General features: G+C 42.3%; 1 protein-coding gene across 5 annotated transcripts in view; it reads right to left on the reverse strand.

The window, feature by feature from the left end:
- The window catches only part of LOC106656529 (poly(rC)-binding protein 3), a 145,823-nt gene that overhangs the window by 8,507 nt on the left and 111,286 nt on the right, over positions 1–26,030 (reverse strand). For 3 of the 5 annotated variants that reach the window (XM_023462031.1, XM_023462032.1, XM_014377545.2), the window contains exons 3-6: positions 20,814–21,096; positions 9,712–9,768; positions 7,961–8,359; positions 6,394–6,516 (exon numbers count right to left, since the gene is read on the reverse strand). In XM_023462031.1, coding sequence (XP_023317799.1) covers positions 6,394–6,516; positions 7,961–8,359; positions 9,712–9,768; positions 20,814–21,096 — 862 coding nt within the window. Of the gene's footprint in view, positions 1–6,090; positions 6,517–7,960; positions 8,360–9,711; positions 9,769–20,813; positions 21,097–26,030 lie in introns of all 5 variants that reach the window. The other 2 variants (XM_023462030.1, XM_014377544.2) reach the window with 1 other exon arrangement.

Raw genomic sequence — 26,030 nt, forward strand, 5'->3', positions numbered from 1 at the left:
GTTTGATCGCGATACAACGGGCTCTCGATAAATTACGATACATTTTCCAACTAACCAAAAAAAGAAAAAAAAGAGAAAAAAAAATGAACGCGGATCGTCAAATTCCGAAATTTGAGCGTAATTAATTACCCCGAGAACAGTTCGTGTGCGAACACGCGTAAACGCGAAAAATAAGTAATGCGTGTATCAACAAACGACGTATACGCGAGCGACGAAAAGTGGGCTATCGATCATATTTTCTTACTCGGCAGATGCGTTTCGTGCGATGCTGCTGCGCATCTTTCATATTGCTACCTTCCTCGCGTGTACACACATGCACAGAGAGGCACTTCGCGCTCAATTGGCGGATTCGCGCACGAATACGGATGCGTAATAATAAACAGTGAACTCGTTTTGGGCGCGCATTACGACTGAATTAACAACGTTGTTCTCGTTACTTCGTGTTCGTTGAAAAAAAAAAAAAAAAAGAATGGGAGTATCGATGTGGTTGTAATTTTGTTTTATCGCGGCTTTCTATAAGCTGGCTCTGTTTAAATCGACTAGTTAAAAAACTCGGTCATGCATTAACTTTCAAATCTTTCATTTGTGATTCGTTGCAGTAAATTATTATGTCCATTAACAAAAATAAAAGAACCACGCGATCTGTGATGCAAAAAAATAGTCGATGATTGAAAGGGGGAAAATGAAACATTTGGAAAATAGGATGAGCGATAGGGCGATAAGTGTGAATTTCGCCTCTACATGTGCATCCATAACGAAACTTCCGTTCATTGTTTCTTTTTCATCATTTTTTTGTTCACATGAATTATATGGCACTATATGACTTTGAAAACCACTATTGATTGAGTAAAATGTACAATAAAAATAAAATAAAATTAATAATTCAAATAGTTTTATTACTATCTGTGACTAAAGATAGAATTTTGCCAAAGGGTATAATTGGATTACAATTTATATCCTATTATTTACTGTTTATTGACCATATTTCTCTTTTATCAAACAAACGTACCAGTTACAAATGTGACCGCGCATTGTACCCTTCGGCAAAAGTTCTCGTTTATTATTAATTATACTAGTAATTAATTTCGATAATTAAAGTAAGTTTAAATTTTCCAAAAGAATAATCTCTATCTGGAAAAAATCATCATGGAAAATTTAAAATTAGTATTATAAAAATAAAAAAAAGCTGTCCAAGGACAGCCCACACCCTCGCGCAAACCTCGCTACTCGGTTTTCTTATCTTTATCTTTACACATCGTCTAACAAAAGTAAAATGAATCTCATGACTCTAAAAGAAGGCTACATTTATCAAGGGATGAATGAAAATTATGCAGATATAATACGACAAACAAGAAGCAGAAAATTATGAAGCGCAAGTGGAAAATGTGTGTACGTTGGGGAGCAAAATCTTAAGAAAGTTTAAACAAATTGATGAATAAAACTTTGCGTAGTTGCGAATAAGGGAGTGGCACATATAAAAGGATTATACAGTACGTGTATATATTTACACTATATAAGGGCTCTGACTATAAAAAAAAAGATGAAATAGTTGTTTGTTTTACAGGAATGAGTGAAAGAATTTTTATTCGATATTTTTCTTCGCAAAATATGCGAGGAAATAACCGAGGGATGATATGACAGCTTCAAAAAAAAAATTTTTTTCAATCCATTTTTTATTTACGATGATCAAAATTGACCAGGATTATCGTGAAAAAAGGCAGTAATACTATTAAGCAATTATTGAGCCAGAGCGATTTTCGGCGGAAAATCTGAAAATCGATCGATATCATAGGCGGCGGCGGCGGTCGGCACTCAAAGCGAATTTGATTTCATAAACATGTTACATCGTTATTCAAAAAAATCCCCCAATGTTGAGAAAGGAAAAGCAATTTTTTTCATAACAAGCGGACTGTATATTCACTACTACCATTAGCGATTCTTTGTAATACCACAGAGGTCATGCGGAATCAAACAACCCAGGAAAAGAGCACGCGTATGAAAAAATTGTACACGATGAACGTCGCTTCATTATGTCTAAATTAAAATAGCTTTTTTATGAGTAGATAGATAAAGGAAGAGTAATGGGGAAGAAGAACGTATGAAAAAGTAAAGTCGTCTTGAAACTCTCCGAAATGATTTAAATTACAATATGTACTTTGTAAGGAATAGGACTAATATTCTAGTTGCAAAAAGTGAGTTGTTATTATGTAATGAATAGCGAGTTTTTTTTTTACCAAGTATGTCCGTGTCGAAAGAAGAAAAAGTAAAAAAAGAAAAGTTAAGTACAGGAATAGAAAAAGATTTAATGATCGAGCTGCATATATACTTAATGTAGAAATGACCTAAATCTACGTTCTCGTGCCTCATGCATGCATTCTTTACACCGTTCACAAACGTTTGTATACGTCTAGATTCGGATATACCTTTGCGGTGGTATGTAAATAATATCGTGTATATCTTTAAATGCTCGTAAATAGCCGCTTGCCGCGTGACCGATGGCAATCGATTACCGTCACCAGTAGCAGTATAGCAGCACGACCAGAAGTTAAATCGTCGTAATAAGCAATTTCGTGTGTTCACGCGATAAATTAATGCTTCCAAGATGATCGCGCCATTTTAAAATATAAGCTGTTTCCTGTTGTGCGCACTTCCTAATACCGAAACGCGTGGACTATTCATTTTGCAACTAATAAAGATGTAAGTATGAAAAATCGATCACCCGAGCTCGCCAACGACGATGCGAAAGAAGAAATGGCGCGAAAAAAGGGATGCAAATGAGAAGCGGCGCACAACAACTCTTGAAAGAAGCCGAAGCCGTGTCGGATATGCACTTTTTTGAGTGCACCTACGTAATTTTGAAGTTTTCGCATTTTGCACGTGTCAACATCGATTGATTTTTCCATCCCAACAGAGAGAAGATGAAGCCCTGCATCGTACAGATCGTTCGTGTCGCAGTCTCTAATGAAAGGTGTTACACGCGCGTCATCCAGGGACTTTGCAATACCAAAGACGATATGGTTTACGGAATGCAGATATATCTAATTAGTAAACATCAAAACGTATACAGCGAATGCCAAACGCGTGTTTGCATTTATCTCAATAAGGATGAACTTCGCTAACTAATTTCTGTGCTTGCGCGCGTACTCGACTCGGGACTTAATCCCTTCGGTAACCCGTGACATTAGATAATAATTGCATTTACAAACTTTCGCGCGAACTAGAGAGAGTGGAATGTGAAGAAAGAAAGAAAGAAAGAAGAAAAGAATATGTAACGAGTCAGCGAAAAAAAAAATTTTTTAAGGTTTACAGGTCGACGGCCATCGTGAGTGTGAGCTTGCAGCGGCGGCGCGCTTCGAGTGAAAATCGATCGGTGTGGTTCGAGAGAGAAGTGAATATTATGAAGCGTTCGGTAGTGGTGGTGGTGGTGGTGGTGGTGTGTGTTATATACGTTTATTGTATACAGGCAAGAGAAAGAAAGAGAGAGTAGAGAAAGAGAGAAAAATAATAAAGGGAAAAATTCGGGCCAACGAGAAAAAAGTCTGCTGCAAAGACACAACCCGTGGCAGCTGTATGTATAGACAATCTAGAAGCTGTTTCGGTCGAAAACCAAAGAGTGAAGCCTGCTCTTCTCTCTTATCCCTCGCGCGCGCGCGCCACCCCGTTAGCTTGCGCGAAGCGCGGCATTTTTTCTGGAGGGTTTATGTCACTCGAGCCGCGAGCTGACTTGTGCCGTTGTAAAAGATATACACGAAAATGGTTTATGGATCGATCCTTGAGTCACGAGAGAGAGAGAGAGAGAGAGAGAGAGAGAGAGACAGAGAGAGANAAAATGACTCGGGCCGACAATCAAAACATAAACAACAAAAGAGCATCGACACAGTATAATTGGAGGAGAGAGAGAGAGAGAGAGAGAGAGAGAGAGAGAGAGAATTTTACACCATGTCGCGCATTTTGTCGCGATTTTTCACTTCTTTTTTCTTTACCATCGTAGTTTAAAAAGAGCAGCTTCGGTTACAAATTTCGTTTATTCATCGACATTTAAACCCGTCACGGACGAAGGCGTCATTTATAACGATATATATTCCACGAAAATACATAAGCAAGGAACTAGAGTACACCGCGGCGATACATAAAACTTCATTGTGCGCGCGAATAGCCGTGATAAATGGCTTTTTAATTTTTCATTTTACGTCCAAGCCTATTATCATCGCGCGCGCGGGTACCAGGGTGAAATGCGTCAGTGCGTCACGGAGCAGTTAGAGCAGAGCACGTAAACACACACAACACACACACACACAGTAGACACACATTCATCGGCATCAGCGAAGATGAACCCGCCGTAAAACGCTACACACAAGCATATTTCCGTTAATCTAATGCATTTTGCATTTCGTTAAACCTCCCTGATCTACATGAAATGAGAGCGCACCGCGTACGCGCGTGTGAGGGCGTTAACAACACCACCATATGATGTGTACGTATAATATACGTAAATACACGCGCGAGAGGAAGCGTCGTCTCGCGTCGTGGGCTGATACATATTACTTATGCATGTAATCAACTTGCAATTTTCCAAAAATATTAGTGTCAACAGAAAGCGAGTAATAATAAAATACGTAAAGTAGATCGTGCACGTGCAGTTTTATAATAAAAATATACACAAAAAATACAGCGATACACAAGGAAAGAGGTGTACATGGTTAGAAGCGTACAGGAAAAAAAAACGATGAAGCCCAACAAGCACATAAACAACTCATGACGTATAAGCTTTGATTATTCGTACACTTTTTTCCCTCTGAGTCTTTTCTTTCTTTCTTTTTTCCAACCACTGCATGCATTGGAACTCGCGCTCGGGTATCGATCGATTTCGCGCGCGAAAAAAGAGAAAAATATAGGCTTCTTTAGAGAAAGCGCTGCTTTTATCTAAACAACGTTCAGCAGCAGCAGTACACATACGTATATGCACGAGCTTGCAAGCTTGCGCGTGTGGCCGGAGGAAAAAAATAGACCATTTACGTGTGTGTGCGGGCTCGCGAGAATCGCGTGAAAAAGAAAACGCGGAGAAAAATAGTCGATACGTTATTTTTATAATTTCTGTTTATGAAAAAAAAAAGAAAAGCTTCATACATACCCGAGGCGTGTTGAAGTGGAATGAGTAAATATTCAACTAACACTGAGTGTATAGAAAGTAGAGAGAGAGAAAGAGAAAAAAAAGGTTTTACTGTCACTCATGTAGATGAGTAAAAGGTCGAGCACGAATGGAGGCACATAGCAAAAGCAAGAGAGAGAGAGAAACACCGAGGATGGAAAAAAGTGTAGTAGGCGTGTAAAAGAGGAGAATATCTATGAAAAAAAATATATATACACAACGTCTAGACATGTTTTTTTACACATCAATAAAAAAACAATGACCGAGCTTGTTATAAAAAGAGATTAACTATAAGTGTATTATTGGTTATTAATTATGGGTGACAATAATAATAATAACTGTCGAGTACTTAATCATCGTACTGTCTTTTCCGCAATAGTTAGAAACTAAATCACAATAAAGTGATTGCGCCGGGTTTTTAGTTTACAATAAGATAAGATTTCGCAGCGAAAAGACAGCAAAGAATCGAGTACGCAACCAGTATTGATACGTCAAATAGAGGCAACGAAATAGTAAACACGTGGAAGGAATGTTAACGGCTTAATTTTGGGGTGGATGCTGAACGAGGATAAGAGAAACATATCCAAGCGGTAAAGACATCCGAACCATTTAATCTGTAAGAGAATCCTAAATAGAAGAAAAAGACTAGTCGGAATTTTTCACTTTAGATTCCTGAGTAAATACCAATTCTCCTGGATTTTTGTTTCTCTTAAAATACGTCGTTGCACTAAATAGCTACAACGACGTAATTTTGAGGAATTTGGCTAAAATTTTGGTTCAAAGGGGGGTCGGTCGGTCAGAGAAAAAAAAAGGGGGGGGGGGGGGCAAAGAACGGTAAAGAGTCAAGGGGGGTTAAATCGGGGCAGATTCGGGGGGCGGCAGAGGGTCAGGGCAGGGCGGGGGTCGGAAGTTTGCGGAGTCACGAAAAACATAAGACTTACGGCGTCTGCCACGAGGTGTGCGGGCGGGAGGGCTGCCTGCAAGTGTCCACTCTTCAGCAGGGGGTCGGCGAGGCCTGCCACGCTGGCGTGTAAGGAGCTCGGGTGTAGAGGATGATGATGATGATGGGGGTTGAGGTGTACCGGCAGCAGGGGATGATGCCCGTGGGGCGAGGCTGCGAAGGGCGAGGAGGGGTGATGGGCCGCGAACGGGGAGGTCTGCAGAGTTTGGCCGTTGAGCGAGGTCGGGTGGGGGGCTGTCCCGGCAGCTGCGGGGGCGGCGGGCATTGACATAACAGTACTTACGTCCGAGTGGGCGGGCACCGCGTAATTACCCTGGATGGTGAAGGCTTGCCCACCAGCCAGGATCACTGGCCCACCAACTTGGGGTTTAGGGCGATAAGGGATCGTGGCACCTTTGGGAGGGGACTGAAACAGAAGAAACAGACAGAAAACACACACATTATGATTAATATTTATTTTATATTAAAATTTCAAATGATTATTATAATAATACTTTTTTATTAATTTGCGAAATAACTTTTTTTATTTTATTTTTAAACGTGAGATTAAAAAGTGTTGAGGATGTGCTGAATTCCAAGCAGTTGTATAAAATTAAAGAACTTTCGGTATATATTTAGATCTATGCTGTTGGCGTTTGTCAACGGAGATGTAACAAAAATAAATAAAATAAAATAAAAATTAAATTCCATGCATCGTAATAATATTGTATAATAATATAGGTCCACAAGTGTAAAATAAATATCGATAAACACGATCGGTATTCAGCATTCCCTTTAATTTTGAAGAATTGAGTATCGTTTTTGGATATCGTTGAAATGCAGTCATAGGCAAGAATCTACGGTAATAAAGGGGGAGAAGTGGGCTACAGTGGGTAAGCAGTACACTATGGATAAATTCGGATAAGTTCGTTGTTGTTGTTTGAAGTAATATATATAAATATAAAATACAAATATATTTATATAAAATATATATGCGCAGGGGGTGTCAATTATTACAACATGTAACTGTTAGAAGAAGATATGAATACTTCTGAGAGGCTAATTGAAATTTGGATGTTTGCTACGTTTCTTTATTTTTTTTTTGTTTTGTTTTTTTTCTTTGCTTTGGTACCTACCCATCGTTAAGTGTACTCGACTACTACCCATTGTAGCCCAATCTCTTCGTTCATATCTAAATGCAAAAAGTAACTTCCTTTTAATATTCATCTCAATTTGAATTAAAAAATAGAGCTATTTTTTTATATCTTAAATCTCTTTGTTATTGCTAGATAAGGGACGTGTCGGAGAGTCTCTGCGAGACGATCAAATAGATTTTTTGCCCATGGCTAGATTTTTTTTTCCAGCAAGGAGAAACGATCGCCTCCAACTCGTGTATTTGTGTTCATCGTATTGAAATAAATTGATGAGAGCTTTGCGAATCAAACGGTGACGATATCTTTATTGGCAATTAATTCCTCCGCGTTTTTTTGTCGCTGCTCTCCTCTCCGGTACGGAGCTTTCGGTATCACACAGATATTTAAATTGCGCCGGATAAAATACACTCGAGACTTTTGTCAATAAATATAAAAATGAACGAGTTTTCGCGTGGCGGCTTTGACATTATTATTCCTGTTGAATATTCACGATGGATGGCTTTGTGATATAAAATATTACTGGAATATGGCAAATAAATCGATATACCTATAGAGAGAGAGAGAGCGATCGTTCCTCCGAGCTTTATTTTCTAACTAAATACCTCAGAGGCGGTAACGTATACCTTTCCTCGTTAATAATTGTGGGTGGTGCCGCGAAGAAGAAGAAAAAGAAGAAGACGAGGAGGAGGAGGAAGAAGCTTGGTCTCGGACACTTACCTCTAACATGACGCAGCATATGTGATATATGCACTGAGTTATGGCCTCGCTGGTGCCGGAGATCGTGACAGCGCGCTCCGTGGAGTTGGGCAGCATCTCGGACGCCACCTGTATCGAGGCACCTGTGACTTCCCGTATCTCCTTGATCTTGGAGCCGCCCTTGCCGATCAGCGAGCCGCACTGAGACGCGGGCACGATGAGGCGCAGCGTGATCGGAGGCCGAGGGACGCCCTGACCGCCGCCCGCGTTGTTGCCCTGGACGTCGTGGAACTGCGAGCACCACTCCTCGAACTTCTTGCAGATCAGGGTGAACGCCTTGAAGATGGAGTTCGTCGGGCCGGTCACGGTCACTATGCGCTCCGGACACGAGCCGTCGGAGATGTTGATCTTGGCACCGGACTGCGGATCACAGACGGAAAAGAGAGAAGAAGTGAGTTAGACGTGCACAGACGACGAGCTTTTTAGTGTTTATTACACGTGTGACGCGGTGAATTTAGATCAAGAGCCGACGTTGGAGAAGCCGCCCGAGAGAGAATCGACGATAATGTACCTCGACTCTGGCGTAAAAATTTTTACCTCCCTTTTCAAGATTTATCGCACATTCGTACGTGTATATCGCGCGCGCGAGGATCGAATTGCGCCCCGAAGATGCGCGCCCGAGAGCGGAGCACAGCACAGCACAACTGGCGAGATTGATTGTTTCGTATTATTTATGTATACGAGCACGTGACAGACTGACGTATACACACGATGATGGATAAAATAGTCGTGGCACTTTTTCACCTCCCGTGAGATGTACGCGTACGCGCCTTTTTTCCCCAGATTTTTCTTCTTTTTCATTTCTTTCCTTTCTTTTTTTTTTTTTTTTTTTTATTTATTTCGCCTCATCTAGCAAACTAGCTACGTATGTGTGCTATGTATGTAACGAATTCGCTGACAGGGTGAAATATGAAGTCCATATATATATAATACGTGAGTGTGTGTGCGTTCTTTCTCGCGCTCTACTCGCGCACGCCGCAAGAGAGCGATTTATTTTTCAATTACACGCGAAAACGTTGTTTGTCGTTGCTGCTGCGTGCATTGTTGCGTGTGCGTGCGTGGCTCGCCACAGCCAATGGAGCTTATTAACTCGTCGTCTCTGTGAGCTTTTTTTCGTAACTTTTATTCTTTTGGTTTTTTTTTTTCTTATTTACATTTGTGCAAACTATGTTGCGCGCGATAACTCGCGCGAGTACGTGAAATACAAATGAGATAATTGAAAATTTCAACCGTTCATTCGAAAATGCGTCACACGTTACAACTCTCGAAATTCCGAGTAAACTATATTTACGAACTTTCGCGCGCACGAGAGAGAGAGAGAGCATTTGATTCTTATAAATAGAGCTTTTACACGACGGTGCGCGCGCGATTTGTAACAAACTTCTCTCTCTCTCTCCTCGAACGACGCGACTCGTTAACGCCGCGAGAGTACGTGAAAAATGTCGAAAAATTTGTCGTCGTCTCTTTGATTGTTAGCAAAAAAGCAAAAGAAAAAAAACAAAAGAAGGTGGATAAAAAATGAAAACTTTTTTAATAACAAACTGCAGTAAGAGGACGACTACTCCAGTCGTTCAAAGTTTTTAGTAGATAGAAAAATTGCTTTGCTGCTCTCGCGCGGTGGCTAGGTAGCTACGCTATACGCTACGACGACACTTTATCTTGATTACAAACGAAAAGGAGAAAAAAAAAAGAAAAAAGATAGAAATTATTACCTCTTCGCGGAACCTCTTGACGATTTCTCCTTTCTTGCCGATGATGCTTCCGACCTCCTGTAACATAGAAAAAAACAGAAACACTTGATTGAGTATAAAATTTTTTTTATTTTGCTCATAGTTAAGAAGAATTTTCGCAAGTATTATTGATTAATTAATTTTTGTAACGAGATGAAAAAAAAACTCGATGCGCGATCGCGCGGAATTTCGCAAGATAAACTTTTCACCGAGTGATATTTACTTCGTCGTGATTACAGAGCTGTCATCGCGCGGCGCAATGCGCCAACTCCTATATATATATACCAATCGCTTTGCGAACATATCCGCCTATTACACGGCTCGAGGATCGCGAAAGGAGGAACGCGCGTCGTCATGAGACGATCCTCGGGCAGCCCATGAGAAATATATCCCCCTGCTGCTGTTGCTATAAAGACATCGGGGCAATAATCATCATGATGACACGATCGCGTCGTGATCGGGTACACGACGTGACGAGTTGTGTGTGTGTGTGTGTGTGTGCCACTGCAGCTATGCAGCTCTGACGCTGCCGCGTTGTGGGACAAATACACGAAATCCCGTAATAGCGCGCGACGCGCAACTATGTAGGTGCACTCGCGCTCGGGGAATATAAGAGCGCGACAAACCGATCTCCGACTGCTGCTGCAGCGGTAATAGTGGCTCTCGCTGCGGTGGTATATAGCGGTGCAGTGGTGTTATAGTAGCATCACGCACAGCTACAGCAGCCTCGATACGTGAACGCGTATATATATATATACGAGACGCATAGATGTGTGTGCGTGCGTTCAGCTAACCTAAAATTACGATTCCAATTAATCAAGAACTAGCGCATCCGGGCCTATTATACATACATAAAAAAAAATAGGAAAAAAAGAGACGCGCGAGCGCATATAGAGCCGTCGCGTCTCGCCATATCGAAATAGTCCCGGGGCTTCTCTCTCTCTCTCCTCGCCTTTTACAACATTGTTCGGTGTGCGTAGTGCAGTAAGTCTTATAAAGACTCTGTTTCCATCGGAAAAGAGAGAGAGAGGGATAGTACTTTATGTTGGGGACTCTATATACGAAAGCAGCAGCATCGCAGCGTCGGGTATATAAGGGGCTGCTCTAATAATAGGCAGAGAGAGATAGACACTGCAGTCGCGCGCTCTGACCCTCCCGATAATGTCACCGCATGCATCGTCGTCGTCGTCGTCGTCGTCGTGTGCTGCATAGTGTATGGCATATGGGATCTAGCTCGTAGAGCAGTCGGCTTGCAGTGCAGTACGCGCGCGAGAGAGAGAGAGAGAGGCGCATAGATAGATATATAAACGTGTACATATAAGAAAGCAGAGAGGAAGGCAGGTATGCGAGCCATTTCTAAACTTAGAGCTTCTCTCGCACTTTACTCTCTTTCTCGGACGCGCGCACTGACGATGCAGTTGTGTCTCTTGTGTTAAGCACTCACGTATACATAGTACTCGCACGCACACTTCGTCCCTTTTGCCGCGACGCTCTTCCGGAGGAGAGAAGAGCAGAGAGAGAGAGAGACACCGAAAATGGGATGTTAACGAAAGAAAAAAAGGTGCTAAGCTGCTGCTGCTGCATACTGCTACTGGCGCGAGAGCCTATTGTGGCTCTTTTTGGCGCGAGTTAGCTACCTACCAACCGATCGAATGACTATACGCGCTCGCTGCAACGAGACCAACGACTGATGACCCAACGATGTATAGTTAAAAGTCGGTGGATGAAACGAGAAGGCGACGAGCGACGATTACAAACGACCGGTTGGACCAATTTTAGGTATAGGCTCCGCTAGCTGCACGGCTGGCGCAAGAACAATCCATCGAAATTTCGCGCGCGTTTCTTGTGCTTCTCTCTCTAAAAAAAAAAAAAAAAAAAAAAACAATTGTATCGTCGAGGATCGGTTGTAGTGCTGCCACGGCAAGAGAAGTTTTCTCTTTTTGTCGCGCAATCTAATCTCAGACTCCTGTTATATGTGTGTATATATACTTAGATCAAATCGAAAGTATACGAACACGCCTATTGTCTCTCTCTCGGAGCGACTCGATTTTTAACCGATATATAGTGTATAGCTCACTACTACAACATTCGCGCCGCATTTATTACGCTATAATAATACGCGCTAGAGATTCGTCTCGCTGCATGCAGCAACACCACCGTAATAATCTTTTCTTTCTTTTTTTTTTTTTTAGAATAACGTCTCGTGGCACGCGCGTAACGACGTATTTATATAAAAGTCTTGAGTCGCGTGTGCGCCTATATAACGTGTACTATATCGTGTATAGAGTACGAATGTGTGTGTGTACGTACGTATTATCTTCCCACGCGTTTGTCGACCGACAGCCGACTCGACTAGTTTTCCTAGTTGTCTCGGTTATATTTCTCTTATCCAGTACAGCAGCAGCCACCACCACGCGCTGCCACTGCTGCTGCTGCTGCAGTCTCTTTCTACGCTCATTTTTCTCCTTTGCCCGCGCGCCTGAGCCTGCAAGCCTGTACACAAACGTGTGTGTGTGTTGCATCGGTGCAGCATACATAGGAGAGAGAGAAAGCGGAAGGCGCGCAAAGATCGTTAACCTCTGGTATATAGTAGTGCCTGCGAGCGCGACTCTATATAATATACTTGCCACTGCTGCTGCTGCTGCGCTATATAATGCATATCGCATCTTTTTTTTTCTTCTAATCCTATCCACTTCGCGCTCGTGTGTGTCCAGCTTATATACACCAGCCGGAGCTGTCTTAAAACGACTGTCATTCGACCTTAAAATATATAGTGCATTTTTTTTTTATTCGGACACGTTGCACATTTTTCATCTTTTCCGTGAAGTTGCCAACTTTGGACCTTCCTGCGACATCGTATGGAGCACAAGCCGATAAATTAATCTCCGTTATATACGACGATTCGACGTTTCGCAGCGACTTCGAATATGCCACCTGCATGGCCAATATCATATACAGAGATACGAATCTGTGTGTACACTGTATGTTTGATCAAGTGCTCCCGAGTACATACATACACTTGCTGCGTCTCATGCATGATTCCCGCCTGCGTCGTCGTCGCGCAAGCAAAATAATCAAACGCTTAGCGCGCGAGACTACTTTAAGGTAAAGTAGCGATACACACGACGAGAAGAAAGATAAGTGTATTTATACGGCGCTCGAGCTGCTGAATATAGAGTCTCTCTCTCTCTCTCTCGCTCACTCTCTTTTTCGGTCGCATCCACATCCACGCACCAAAGGCGCAAATAATAAAAAGAAAATCGACGCGCGCGATGCGTCCGACTCGCAGCAGTGAATGTATGCGCGTTCCCGCTGCTGCAGTGGGCTCTCTTTCATTTTGCAGCCACAGCCTCTCTGGCGCGTAGCCAGTGATCGGAGTAATGCGTCCCGATCTTTCTCTCTCTCTCTTTTCGGGCGTGAAAATTTACGCCGACAATGAGGTGGGGTGCACAGGCTTTTATTTGCCTCTCTGATCTGCGTACGTACGCGGTAGCAGCGTCTCACTGATACTTTTTCCGATAACGATGATGTTTTTTATGGGGTATACAACGAGTTGAGTGCATATATTTTACGAGGGCAGGAATTAATAGAGATGTAAATGAATGACGACGATATCGCTATACGTGTGGGTGCGAGGAGAACATTGACATTGAAACGCTAACGTAAGATGGAAACGATGCGAAATTGATGAATAAGTATTTCTTAGCGCATAAATTTTAATCGAGATCATAGCGAAATCGTGGCCACAAGCGAAAAATATACATGCAAATGCCAAGTGGCGGTGGTGACGTGCTATCGGATAAAATCCGCATGCAACAAAGAAGGCCAAAAATAAACAAAAATGCTAACTCGGCGAGAGATGAAATTGTCGACAGGAAATTTCGAACTCTCAATAGCGAGAGAGAGAGAGAGAGAGGCTTTTTCTTTCTCAACGGTGTGCAACTACTACCACTCTTACTGCGTGTATTAGACTTATATACGCACTGGATAACCGCCAAAAACGTTGCCGCTGCGCTCGCCTGCAGCGGCGGAATTATAGTCGCACAGATCATGTTTCGCTTTGATATTAAATACACACGCACGCGCGCACGCATACGAACGCTAGAATCGAAATAATTCATAATATCTTAGCGCTCGTTTACGTTACGGACTCTTGGGAGCTCTTAAAAAGCCGATTATTAAAGTTGCAGTGTTACGATATATAACCCGCGCGAATAATACTATGATTCAGTGGAACGAGGGGAGAGAGGGAGTAAGTAGGCTTACTCGGAGAAGGTCAATAAAATTGTGGATATGATGAATTTTAGAATTTTTTTTCCTCGCTATTTGTTGTTGGCACTCGACGTCTTATCGTCTCGCGATTTTGTGTTTGCTTGGCAATTCAACCGTTGAGGAATATTTTTACAACACGCACACGCGGGTTTGAGCTAATTTATTTATCGAAGTAATTTAATATAGCCCAACCGTGATCTGAATTTCTGGATGAAAATAGAAAAGCGATAAGTTTCGTCGATGTCGGTTATTTAGCAATATGTTTTCGATCCTCGTTAGCCAGCGGGTTTCAACAATTGCGCGTAAAAAACGAGTTAATTGGCAGCGAACAATCGAAATTCAATTTAACGCGTCTATTAACAGAAAATCGTTACACAAATACAAATAAAACCGTATCAGTATTCAAGAGGCAAAACCAGCTCGGTTCGCAATCGCACTCGCGCGGGCGACTTTAATAAATTGCAATAGTCAACATATAAAAACCGTACGTGCGTCTCTACCCAGAGGAAGGAGGAGGAGGTTCGAGAGTTTTTTGGAAGGTATAAAAAAAATAAATGCGACTCTGCGGGCTCGAGTTTCCGTGTAATAGAACAAAGAAAGAGAAATGGAAAGAGAGAGAGAGCAAGAGAGCTGCACATGATATGTTTGTTTCCAGGTGAGATGTTTAAAGGCAGCACTGCTGCGCAGAGAGAGAGAGAGAGAGAAGCACAAGGCAAGATTAGAGAAGAAACGAAAACAGATATCACGGGTGCGCAGAGCGCACGCAAAGCTTTTTCTCTCTCCGTCTCTCTTTCTATATATTGTCATGCGTTGAATAATCGATACCTCTCTGGTAAAAGTGTTTGGGTGCCTGCGCGCGATATCGGTACGTTTATATTTATCTGCCTGACTGCAAAATTTACGACGAGAATAGAAAGAGAGAGAGAGAGAAAGAAAAAGGGCATTGAATTCGACATAACCTTTCTTTCCTATTTTACCGGGGGGCCATAAAATTACGATAAAAGTCGCTCGATATTGCAACAGAAAAAATAAAACAAAAACGAAGTATACAATACAACTTTTTTTTTATTTATTACGCTTGAAAGGACATAACTCGCGAGGCAAAAGAGAAAACAGCTCCACTATGAGTAAAGCAGCTCGCTGTCTAAAACGCTCAAAAATGTGCTTGCGAGAGCGAAATTGCAATAAAGTTCTTTTTCCGCCAAATTTAACACTTGCGTGAAAGCTGTCCCCGCCGCCGCTGCTGCTGCTGCTGCTGCAAGCACCGCGCGAATTTTGCGAATTAGAATTTTTTATTGCTCGGTTGCATATGAGAGGGGAAAATATAAATATAACCAAAATTGTGCCCTAGAGTTAGCTTATATATACCTTACGAAAATTTCTCTGGCACTTGCAAGTTTACAATACGCCATCTGTTGACCGAATAAAAAAGCTCTTATTTGAGTATGAAGATTTTCTACAAAAATACAACAAAATTTTTAAATTTATATGAGCAGCGAAATTTCGACAAAACGTCCCTTAGGAAATTTCACGTATCCGTATGCTCGCGGTATAATGACTAAACGCTCGATTTAGCGATGACAGGTATAAAAATATTAATATATAAAGTTAAACGATCTGTTTTTGGGTTATGACAGCTCAATTAAAACTGGAGCTGGCTTTTCAAGGCTTTACGAGCTGTTTACGCTATTTGGCTTTCCACGCAATAAAGGCCAATATAAATTGTATAGACCGAACTTTGTACTTAATTATATTGTTTTAGCTGAGCGGTACGCTGCAGCATCGAATAAAAAAAGGGTTTACATAAATTAGGGAAATGTATCTGGGATACTGTCCGTATAATGTAATCCGCATTGAAATTTTTTTCGCAATATTTTCATAATTTACTCGATGAAAAATGTACTACACAACAACAAAACAAAACAAAGCACGACAAAGAAATTCATAAAATAGTCGATAATTACATTATTCCGCTAATACCTTGAACGTGGAGTAGTAAAGCATTATTAAAGCTCCGCTTACAACATTAATCAATGCTACGTCAATCTATTTTTCAAGATAAAAGGCTCTCTCTCTTTCTGAATAAATGAAAGTTTATGCAAGTTTAATCAAGAGGACTTTTTAAATGGAAGTAATTAATAGCTTTCTGCTATAACACACTCTGTAAAATCAATTAGGTTTTAAGGGCAAAATGTCAAATGATATTTAGTCCGCGATGTGGGCGCGGTGCTGCACTCAGTCTCTTGCAAACGAAATGTTCGTCATTGCAGCGGAAAAGCTCTCTCTCTCTCTCTCTCTCTCTCTCTCTCTCTCTCTCTCTCTCTNTCTCTCTCTCTCTCTCTCTCTCTCTCTCTCTCTCTCTCTCTCTCTCTCTCTCTCTCTCTCTCTCTCTCTCTCTCTCCAGGGTCTAGTTTTTATCGAAAATTTTCGAGTACATATCAGTTTATGAAATTGCACTTTTTTATCCGCGCTGTAATAAACTCAACAGCTCGTCGAGCTCTCTCCGCTATATATTTCTCTTCCGTATATTTTAGAGGACTTTATGTATAGATGATGTAATAAAAAAAAAAAGAAAGAAAGAAAATTTTATCGGGGTCTATGCTAGATTGATGCTCTCTCTCTAGGCTTTTCTATATCGAGTTAGAAATAATCAAAAAAATGTACTGTGACTGGTGCCGCGAAGCGAGGCGCGGCGCGTTCTCTTGAAAAGATTGAAAAATCGGGTTCAAGTTTGCCGAAATAAAGCACGATGTCGCAGTAGCAGTAGCAGTGGCGGAAAAACTAAAAACCAAATAGCATTCCATGAATTTATGGCTCGGCGTATAGCTCTTCGCCTGTAGCAGCAGTAGCAGCAGAACGAAGGAAACTTTGATAAATTCGAAACCAAGTATCGCATTGAAATAACTTTTCCTGACGCGCGGGTATACACACATACACCACCTCTTCGTAGCACAAAAATATATACATGAGCTCCTCTCTTTTTTGCTCTCCTCTTTTCTCTTCTCACTTGCAAAATTATATTGCCGAGTTTCTCGGAATCAAAGCGCGAAAAAAACTTTAAAACGATATATAACTCCCGCGCCCGGAAAATTGCAGTAGGATTATTTTTAAGCTCCTCCGTGCGCGCGTTTTCCCTCGATCGTTGGGGTATAGGTGGTGCACGGCCGAGCAGAGTAGAGAGATAGATGTATAATAGAAAAAAGAAGCGGAAAAGTATCCGTATAAAAAAAAAATTTCTCTCTCTTCCCGCACTGACGCACGACGATCCGTGTGTGTGTGTGTGCGCGCAGAGAACCAAAGTCGTCGTCGTTGTCGTCGGGGGGGTCGAATCGTTATAAAATGAAAATCGAGAGCACCGACAAAACTGACGTGGGTCGGGCGAGAGCGAGAAGAGAGAAAATCTAACAATGTCCACGCGAAAAGAGAAGAAGATCGTGTCGGAGAATCCGCTGCTGCATATAATATAACCTTTAAAACTTCTCAGACGCGTACGCGCGCAATCGCGCGAAAATCTTTCTTCCCCCAAGAGAGATTCAGGCAAGCCAGGCATCTCTCTATAGGTCAATTTTCACGGTGCGGAAAAAGACTCGAATAGTCGTCGTCGCGCAAGCACAGATCGATGTCGCTCGCTCGCTCGCGCGCGCTCGCGTTTATGCCACTGCCACTCAAGGAAACACACATAATATAGATATATATCTTTAACGCGTACCAAGTTCAGCGAAGAGGAGAAAAGAGTATTATCAGACAGCGGCAGTAACGCGTTGCGCTGCGTAGCCTTTAGCTGTCTGGTAAAATTTGAAGCGGCTTAAAGGCATGACAAACGTTTATGAATAAAAGACAGAGAGGGTGAGAGACGCGCCAGACTGCACATCGAGCGGAGCGATCTGCTTGTATTATTTTCTCGATAAAAGACGGTAAGGCAGAGAGAGAGAGAGAGAGAGAGAGCGGCAGTGTTACAATTAGCGATACATTATCGATTTCGTAAGCTCGGCTTGGCTCCGCGAACGAACGAGGATAGGAATTTATAATTATATATTTTTAATTTAGACCTGCGTTTCTCGCTCGCACGCTTTAATCGCCAAGTTATTTAATTAATAGCCAAAGCGCAGCAGCTAACACATATGTATGTGCCAGACGCGAGAATTCAATTGTTGAGCTCGTAAATAGCTCACTCTCGCGAGCGAACGAGAGAGGCTGACCAAAGTGAGAGAGAGAGAGAGACCATTCGAAACACTTATGTGCGAAAATCGAACGTCGTCTTACTGCTGCTGCAGCGATAAATTCGCTGCAATTCGATCTCCGCTTGGCGGAACAAAGAGAAAATAATAAGAGAGAGACAGACAGACAGAGAAGAACGGAAAGTCGCTCGACATTTTCGGAGGGCAAATTGTCACGGACTCGCGCTTGAGAAAATACATATAATAAATGCAGCAGCAGGCAGCATAGCATATATAGATACGTAGAGTAGCTGTGGACAAAGAAAATTGGTTTCCATTCTAATCGTCGGGCACTCGAGACCTTGAATCGGTCGAGCTGCTGCAGCAGCATATGGAAAGCTGCAGTCGCTTGCCTGTGAACTACTGCCTGCGTTTATACGCGACCTGCACACGCACGCGGAACTAAAGCGAACTGTGCGTCGATATAGAGCGTTGTGAGCGTTGCGTGCGTAGTCTAATGCGTGTGTGTGTGTGTGTGTGAGTATATACGTGCCTGCATGTCATGAAAATGACGAAATCTAATTACGCTTCGGCATCAGGTTATGCTACGCGAGCTTTTAGAGTGCATATTGTGCGGTTATAATTCTCTTGAAAATCATGTTCAGCTCGTATATGTATTCACATCTCCTTCTCGAAAGCTCGCGGATCAATTTATAATCTCTTTCTATCTCTCTTTCTCTCTCTATCTGGCGAGCTTTTACGGTGCGCCATGCAGGACACTATACTCTTCAAACTGACCCTCTTGTTCTAAACACGTACGACAATTTTTTTAATCCCAAAAACTATGCAACATCACCCTATGCAATAATACGTTCTTTGAATAGCCAAAGCTGTTATCCTTCGCTTTAGATAGAGAGTCTTACCTATATAATACAAAGCCGCATTGCAGCCCCAGAGAGAGAGAGAGAGACTATACGGAATATACGTATCATATCGATCAATCGGGAGCGCGTCGGAGCTGCAGTGTTGGGCTGCTGCTATGCGCGCGTTATCGTGTATCGAAATTCATACCCAGCAGCAACAGCAGCGACGGCATGTAACCGCCCCGCTGCCGCCGCCACCGACACGAGTATCATCGACGAGTTGACTTATATGTATGGCAATTCCACGTCTATCCTCATTAATTCCAGCTATAGGAGCATCAATAATCTTTGGCCCTCCCTCCCTCTCTCTCTCTCCTCTCCCCCCCCCCCCCCCCCCCCCCCCCCCCCNCCCCCCCCCCCCCCCCCCCCTGCCCATCGCCGCTTTACCTATCTCTCGTGATTGCATTATCTGTACTACGACACGGCCGAAATCACACGTAATACTGTATACCATGTGTATTTGCAAGCTCAGCTGGCCCGAATTTATTAATTCTCTTTTAAATATATTATATTAACGATGTGAACGTATTATGTTGTATATTTATCAAAGTTGCTCACGTGTGCGCGCGCGCGATCGACGCCCGCAAGTGTATAATATACACAATACGTCGGGAAAGAGAGAAAGGCTCGGTGAGGCAGGCGCGAGAAATTTTTCGCGTGCGCCCAATAATGTACGTATAGTAGTAGTAGTAGTAGTAGTAGTAGTACGACTTGAATTATGTAGGCGCGGCCCCGCGTGCGAACTCTCGGGCGCACAGAAAATGTCGATCATACACGTGTGCGAATATAATATAATACGTGTAGGTATATGAGCTTTTTCGCGTATAAATTTACGCTGCTGTGCTAGCTGCGATATTTCGAGTCGGAGATTTTCACGTTTCGAATTCGGGTTAATATAAATGGGTTATGGGTCAAACGCGCTCTGCGAGGTGAACTGAATTTTTAAATTAAATAATTTTTCGTTTGGTTTTGCTCTCTGTACAGGGAGGCGAATTCGATCACAAAAAACAATATCAGCGGAGAGAGTGATGTAATAAGGTGGTGTACATATTCTATATATAGCGACGGCGGCGGCCTATTTGTGAGATCGTATGGAAGATGACTCGTAAGAGAAGAGAAAAAACAAAAAAAGGAAAAAAAAAAGAAAAGAAAGAAAGAGACCGAGAGAAACCCATCCCTCTTTCAACAAGGGATGAGCCTCGTACACAACTGTAGGTTTTTTCGTGGCCGGTTCATTCCGGTTTTAGCCTAAGGGTGGTGGTACAAGAGAGAGAACGAACCAGGGGGGTCTTAACGTTCGTTCGTTCGTCCGCGCAGGTGACCCGTAAACAGCAGATAGTGATTTGCCGCTGCCGCTGCTGCAGGAGCACATGCTAAAAACGGAAAAAAGAGCTGCCGCTGCTGTTGCTGCTAGCCGTGTTTGTGCCATACTACTGCAACGGATTTTTTGCGTCGAGCTCTGAAAATAACTCGCTGCACTCGCGCGCGAACAGGGGTTTGTTGCACGACCACATCAAAAAACAACAGCAAACTTGTGTATGATTTTTTACTGCTTTTCGCGTACACGTAGCTTTTGCTGTCCAGCTGTTTGTTTGGGAAAAATTGCGTTTCACCATCAATGCGAATCATTAAACTTTCGCACGAGCTTTTGCTCCTCTACGTCGCGCGCGTGAAAATCTCAATGCCGCGCACTATATAATCAAGAGTAAAAAATTTTTCCTCTTTATCTTACCTTGCCCTGCATAATGAGGCGGATCGTCAAGGTGACGGATGGATCGTCATTGAGCACCGGTTTATTGTTATCCATGCTGTCCATTATTGCTGTTGTGTCGTCTGAAGCACCGTTGTCGCAGCTGCGAAATTTACTTTCCCGGGGATCGACGATGATTCGTCCCTCTTCCGATTCCTGAGTGCTCTGACTGGTTATAGACGAGCACGAGGACGATAGCGATGACGACGAGTCGTTAGCTCTGCTGCTTCTGTACCTGTTGTAGTTGTTGCTGTTCTTGTGATAACTGAAACAATGACGGAGAGGAAAAAAAAAATTAGCCAAGTCGTATACTTTTAATTTATACAACGCGGATATACAATTTCAAAGCGCATATATCCTTAAAAACTCTTATAAGTATTCATCGTGTACAGCTCCATGAGAACCAGCGCTGTATGTATCTACCTAGAATGCATTTAACGGTGTAAATACATTCCTCTCTGCCTGTCTAGCTGCGCGGGTATCTCCTCGCGCTAATCGCTTTTTCCGCGAATAGATTAAGACGAATTTCTTAAATGGATGCTGCCGCTGCAATGCAATTGGCGTTATTATATATACAACAAGTATAAGCTCGTCGTAGTCGTCGTCGTAGTCGTCGCCCGGTCTCGAGCTAGCTAGCTACTGCTGCAACAGCATCTACAGTAGCAGCCGAGTGTAAAATCAACGCGAGCAGCGCTCAGAGATTAAGAAATCTTTTAATTAGAGCTTTCGGGTCAGTAACTAATAAAACTAGTTTTCGACGCGGCACGACGGTGCAGCAGTTCGCGTCATCTGTATATAGGCAATATGGCAGCAGCTCGTCGTGTATGTAGGCACTTATACACAGAGGTATCCACGCCCCAACCTACACCTTCAAATCAGATTTAAGCAAGCGATCTGTTATATACGTATGATAGTTGTTGCGCCGGGCTGCAATTATTTAACGATCGCGTAACAATTTCGCTGTGCCTGCGCGCAACGCGTCTGTGTGTGCTTATAATCGGGAGTATAAGAGGGCCTGTACAGCAGAGAGAGAGAGAGAAAAGAGTAGAGCTGCATAATAGATTCGACCGCGCGCGCGAGTATATTAGTTACGTACGTGTGTGTGCCTATAAACGCTCTGCAAACTCTCGCGTTAAGAATTCATAAAATGCTACTTTCGATGCGAATATAGTTGCGTAACACAACGCGCACACAGCTGTGTGTGTCTGTCTAAACGCGTGTAGCATTTTTGTTTTTTTTTTGCTTTTCGTTTTTTTTTTTTTTTTCACAAAAGCCAATCGCGCTGAATGTATACGTATGCACGTTTATCGCACGCGTGCGCGGCGCATGTATGTATTATATCGTTTTATATTTGCAAAACCGATGTTGATCGAGTTCGAAGCGGAGACGCGCGCCGCGTCCAAGGGGTCAAAATGTGCCACGCTGCGATAAGCAACTTCTAATCGAGTGTGTTATAATACCCGGCGAAGCGAGCGATAAAAAATCCCGCTCATTTACTCCTTTCTCGTGCAGAGAGAGAGAGAGGGTCAACGGACAATAAAAAAGAAGCACCCACCGCAAGCCTGTGTGTGTGTGTGTGTGTGTGTGTGTGTGGAGGGGGGGGGGGGAGAAAATAGCTGTGCCACCACCACCTAATACCATACGTATAAGCACGCGTGTAACAATAGATTTAAAAGAGGATAGGAAAAAAAATGTAAAAAGAGCACGAGAAGATGTACTGTAAGCTCGCTACCTACTGTACCACCTTAATGGTGCAAGGAAGCTAATAGGGCTTTGCGCCGAGCACGAGGCACACGAATATCACTACTGTACTCGTTTCTCTCTCGTTCTCGCTCCCTCTGCCTGCTCTCGAGCTTTAACCGTTTTCGCATTCCGCCGCGTCATTTTTCAACTCGATAATGCTAATTGAGCTGAGCGCGGCGCGTACTGCACTATCTCTCCAGCGCTTATAATTCGTATGTACGTAATATACAGCGAGTTCGCGTTCGTGCGTTGTGCTGCGCGCGATGCGACAACGACGTGCATCGCCGCGTAGCTGTTAATTGTTGGCAATTCGCGTACACAGATACGCGCACATATATACGCGTGTTTACACGATGATTATAATTGCTGCAAAGCGGCTCGTCTGTTTCTCGCATGCTGTGTGGGTGTGTGTGTATGCGTATGTATGGGTGGCTGCGCCAACAGAGATAATAATAAAATCATCGAGTCCACGGCTCGCTGCGGTACACATATAGGCATTCGGAATAATAAGGTCCGCACCGAGTCACAGAGACGTGCTCGAAGTAGAATACAAAAAAAAATAAATAAATAAATAAAAATGATATCTTACGAAAACAGAGAGAACATATAAGTTGAAGAAAGCAGGAGAGAGAGAGAGAGAGAGAGAGAGAGAGAGGGAGAGAAGAAAAATGAAGCGCGAAGCGCACGAGGCGAACGTGCCGTAATTCGTATTTCTTATTTTCTTTTTCTTTCGCTGCTGTTTTTGCCTTTTTTCCCTCTTACTTCTGCATGTATATATGGTGCATTATTTCAAAAGCGTGATATGACATGTCTTGTTATCGTAGCTATTAGAAAACTTTTTAAAAAAATGAAAACTAAGACGGTAGAACCTTTTAATTTACAGAATTCTACCTTCCGCAACTATAAAATTTCCATAAATTACGACCACATTGATTTGCCAGCCAGATAAACACACAAAATGTCCCCTCCGTGACCTGTCTTGAACTCAGAATCGATTGTGTTCATTCATTAAACACATTTTTACAAATATCTAGCAATATTGTGGTACATGGGCCTTATTCTATACATCCTAAAGAAAGTTTTTTTGCATCATTCGTCATCTTAAATAGTTTCAAAACAATTGTACATAAGTAACAAATGTGTCCTTAAATTATGTGAAATTTTACATCATTACAAATATAGTGCCAGTAAACGTGTTAGACAGTAATTTTGACCTCTCTAACTATACGAGAGTCATCTTTCAGAACTAAGGTACTCGATTTTTACCCGTAGAATATTCAAATCTTAATTGCAGCTTCGCTACACTGAGAAAAAAAATTCATTGATTCAATGAAACGTTTAATTGAATACAATCTATGAAATAATTCATTCATCCAACAAAATATTTAATTGTTTTCATGAAACTTTGGTAAAAACAATTAAATATTTTGTTGGATGAAATAAAAAAAGATTATTTCAATGAAATTATTTCATAGATTGTATTCAATTAAACGTTTCATTGAATCAATGAATTTTTTTTTCTCAGTGTATAACAATAGACGTAACGAAAATCGTAATAGTAAAATAAAGTGTCCCCTCCGTGATCGACGAGTTTTTGAGCTAGCACATTTTATTTTTGACTCTGGTGGCATAAAAACGTTCGTTTTTACAAACAATTTTTGTGGGTGATCGGAAAAAAAATTTTCAACTTTGTTGTCGTCGTGAAATTTGATAAAAGTGCGATTTGTCCCCTCCGTGAGTGTCCCCTCCGTGACAAATTTTCATGTTTGCAATAAGAAAATAAACGGATTAGATGATGGCCGGCAAAATGTAAATATTCCATGAAAAAACCAAGAATCAAGTGTCAGAAACTACGGGGGTCCGGAAAAATTAAACTCAAAATAAAAGAAAATAAGTTTTTCAATTTTCCCAATATTGCCCATTTTACGCACTACTTTTGAAATAATGCACCATATACTCGCAAACACGGAGCACGGCGAGTGTAAACAGGCACGCTCGGAGCGACGACGACGATCATTGCGCGCACATAGAAGTGCAGAAACAGACACACATGCGCACGCGAGCCGTTATTTTCCTAGTTCACTAACCCAGGCCGGAGAAACAAGCGCAGTTTTCATTTCCTATCAGTTTGGCCTGCCGAGGCTGCGCGCGCGCTTATATGTCGTCGCGTCGACGTATAGCAAATGTATAATACCGTCGCGCGAATGTATTTTATAGGTATATAGGATAGAGACGCAGACATTTCGCTATCGCGCTCGGTGCAGTTTTTCAAGTTGTACGTATACACGATCGACACGCTGCTCGTACGAGGCGCTACAAGAATCTATTACATTGGAAAACGAATGAAAATGTGGCCTTTTGTTTTGCTTTTATTCGTTGTAGTTACTTCTTACGACTTTTCGAAGATTTAACAAAATGAGAAAAATTTTAGTAAGGAATACCGAAAAGTTTCAGTTTAATATTCTGCACCGATGATGAAGAAGAAGAAAAAGAAGAAGAAGAAACGAGGGAGGAAGGAGTGGAATTCCGCGCGACGCGTCGCACGCGAGTAAATAGATCGCGTGTTTTAAAATGTAAATTTTAAAATGCACATACAACACAACACACAACAACTACAAAGCATGTAAACGCTCTCCGCACGAGTCCAAATGTTATAAATGTACCTATTTTATCCTAGACACTTGTATTATTATACCAACGTGACCGCGCGCGTGAAAATCCACGGAGCTGCCTGCTTTCGTGCATTATAATGAGAACCTAAAAAGTAGCGTATACCCGCGCCCGTGTAGTGGTTGTGCTGCTGCACTATATACTATATCGCTGGAAAGCTGAGCCTCTCTCGTATGTACATAACAGTCGCGTTCGCCCACACGTAACGCAATTATTCACAAGTCGATCGTGTCCGCGTTATATTTTATATATTATAAATACGAGAGAAAACAGCGATTATAAGCGACACAACGGCAACGAGAACATCGACGACAACAACAACAAAAAGTAATCCAGACCATAAAATACAAGTTCGTATAATAATGAATTATATGGCGCGCGACGGAAGTTGACTCCCGTCGTCGTTGCTATCCCATGCCAGCACGTGCAGCAGCAGCAGCAAAGAGAGCGAGGAACGCGTGAGAAGAAAACTCTCCACGCAGTTGCGTTGCAGTAATAGGCTGCACACGCACAGACGCGGGGAGTTGCATAAAAAAAAAAAAAAAAAAAAAAAAAAAAAAAAAAAAAAGAAAACAAGAAGAAGAACAGCAGCAGCAGCGCGCGCAGCGCAATAGGGCTCAGGAGTTTACAGTGCCACACGCACAAACACGAGAGTTCTTGAGAACGAGGCGAGCCGTGTGTGTGTGCGCCAAGTTTTTTTGTTGTCGCAAATTGTTGCTGTTGTTATTGTTGATCTTATTCGCGTGCGACGCGATCCTTAATTTTCTACACGCTTATACGCGCGAC

Source organism: Trichogramma pretiosum, unplaced genomic scaffold, assembly GCF_000599845.2.
Source record: "Trichogramma pretiosum strain Unisexual culture from Peru unplaced genomic scaffold, Tpre_2.0 scaffold20, whole genome shotgun sequence".
In the NCBI taxonomy this organism is placed as follows: Eukaryota; Metazoa; Arthropoda; class Insecta; order Hymenoptera; family Trichogrammatidae; genus Trichogramma; species Trichogramma pretiosum.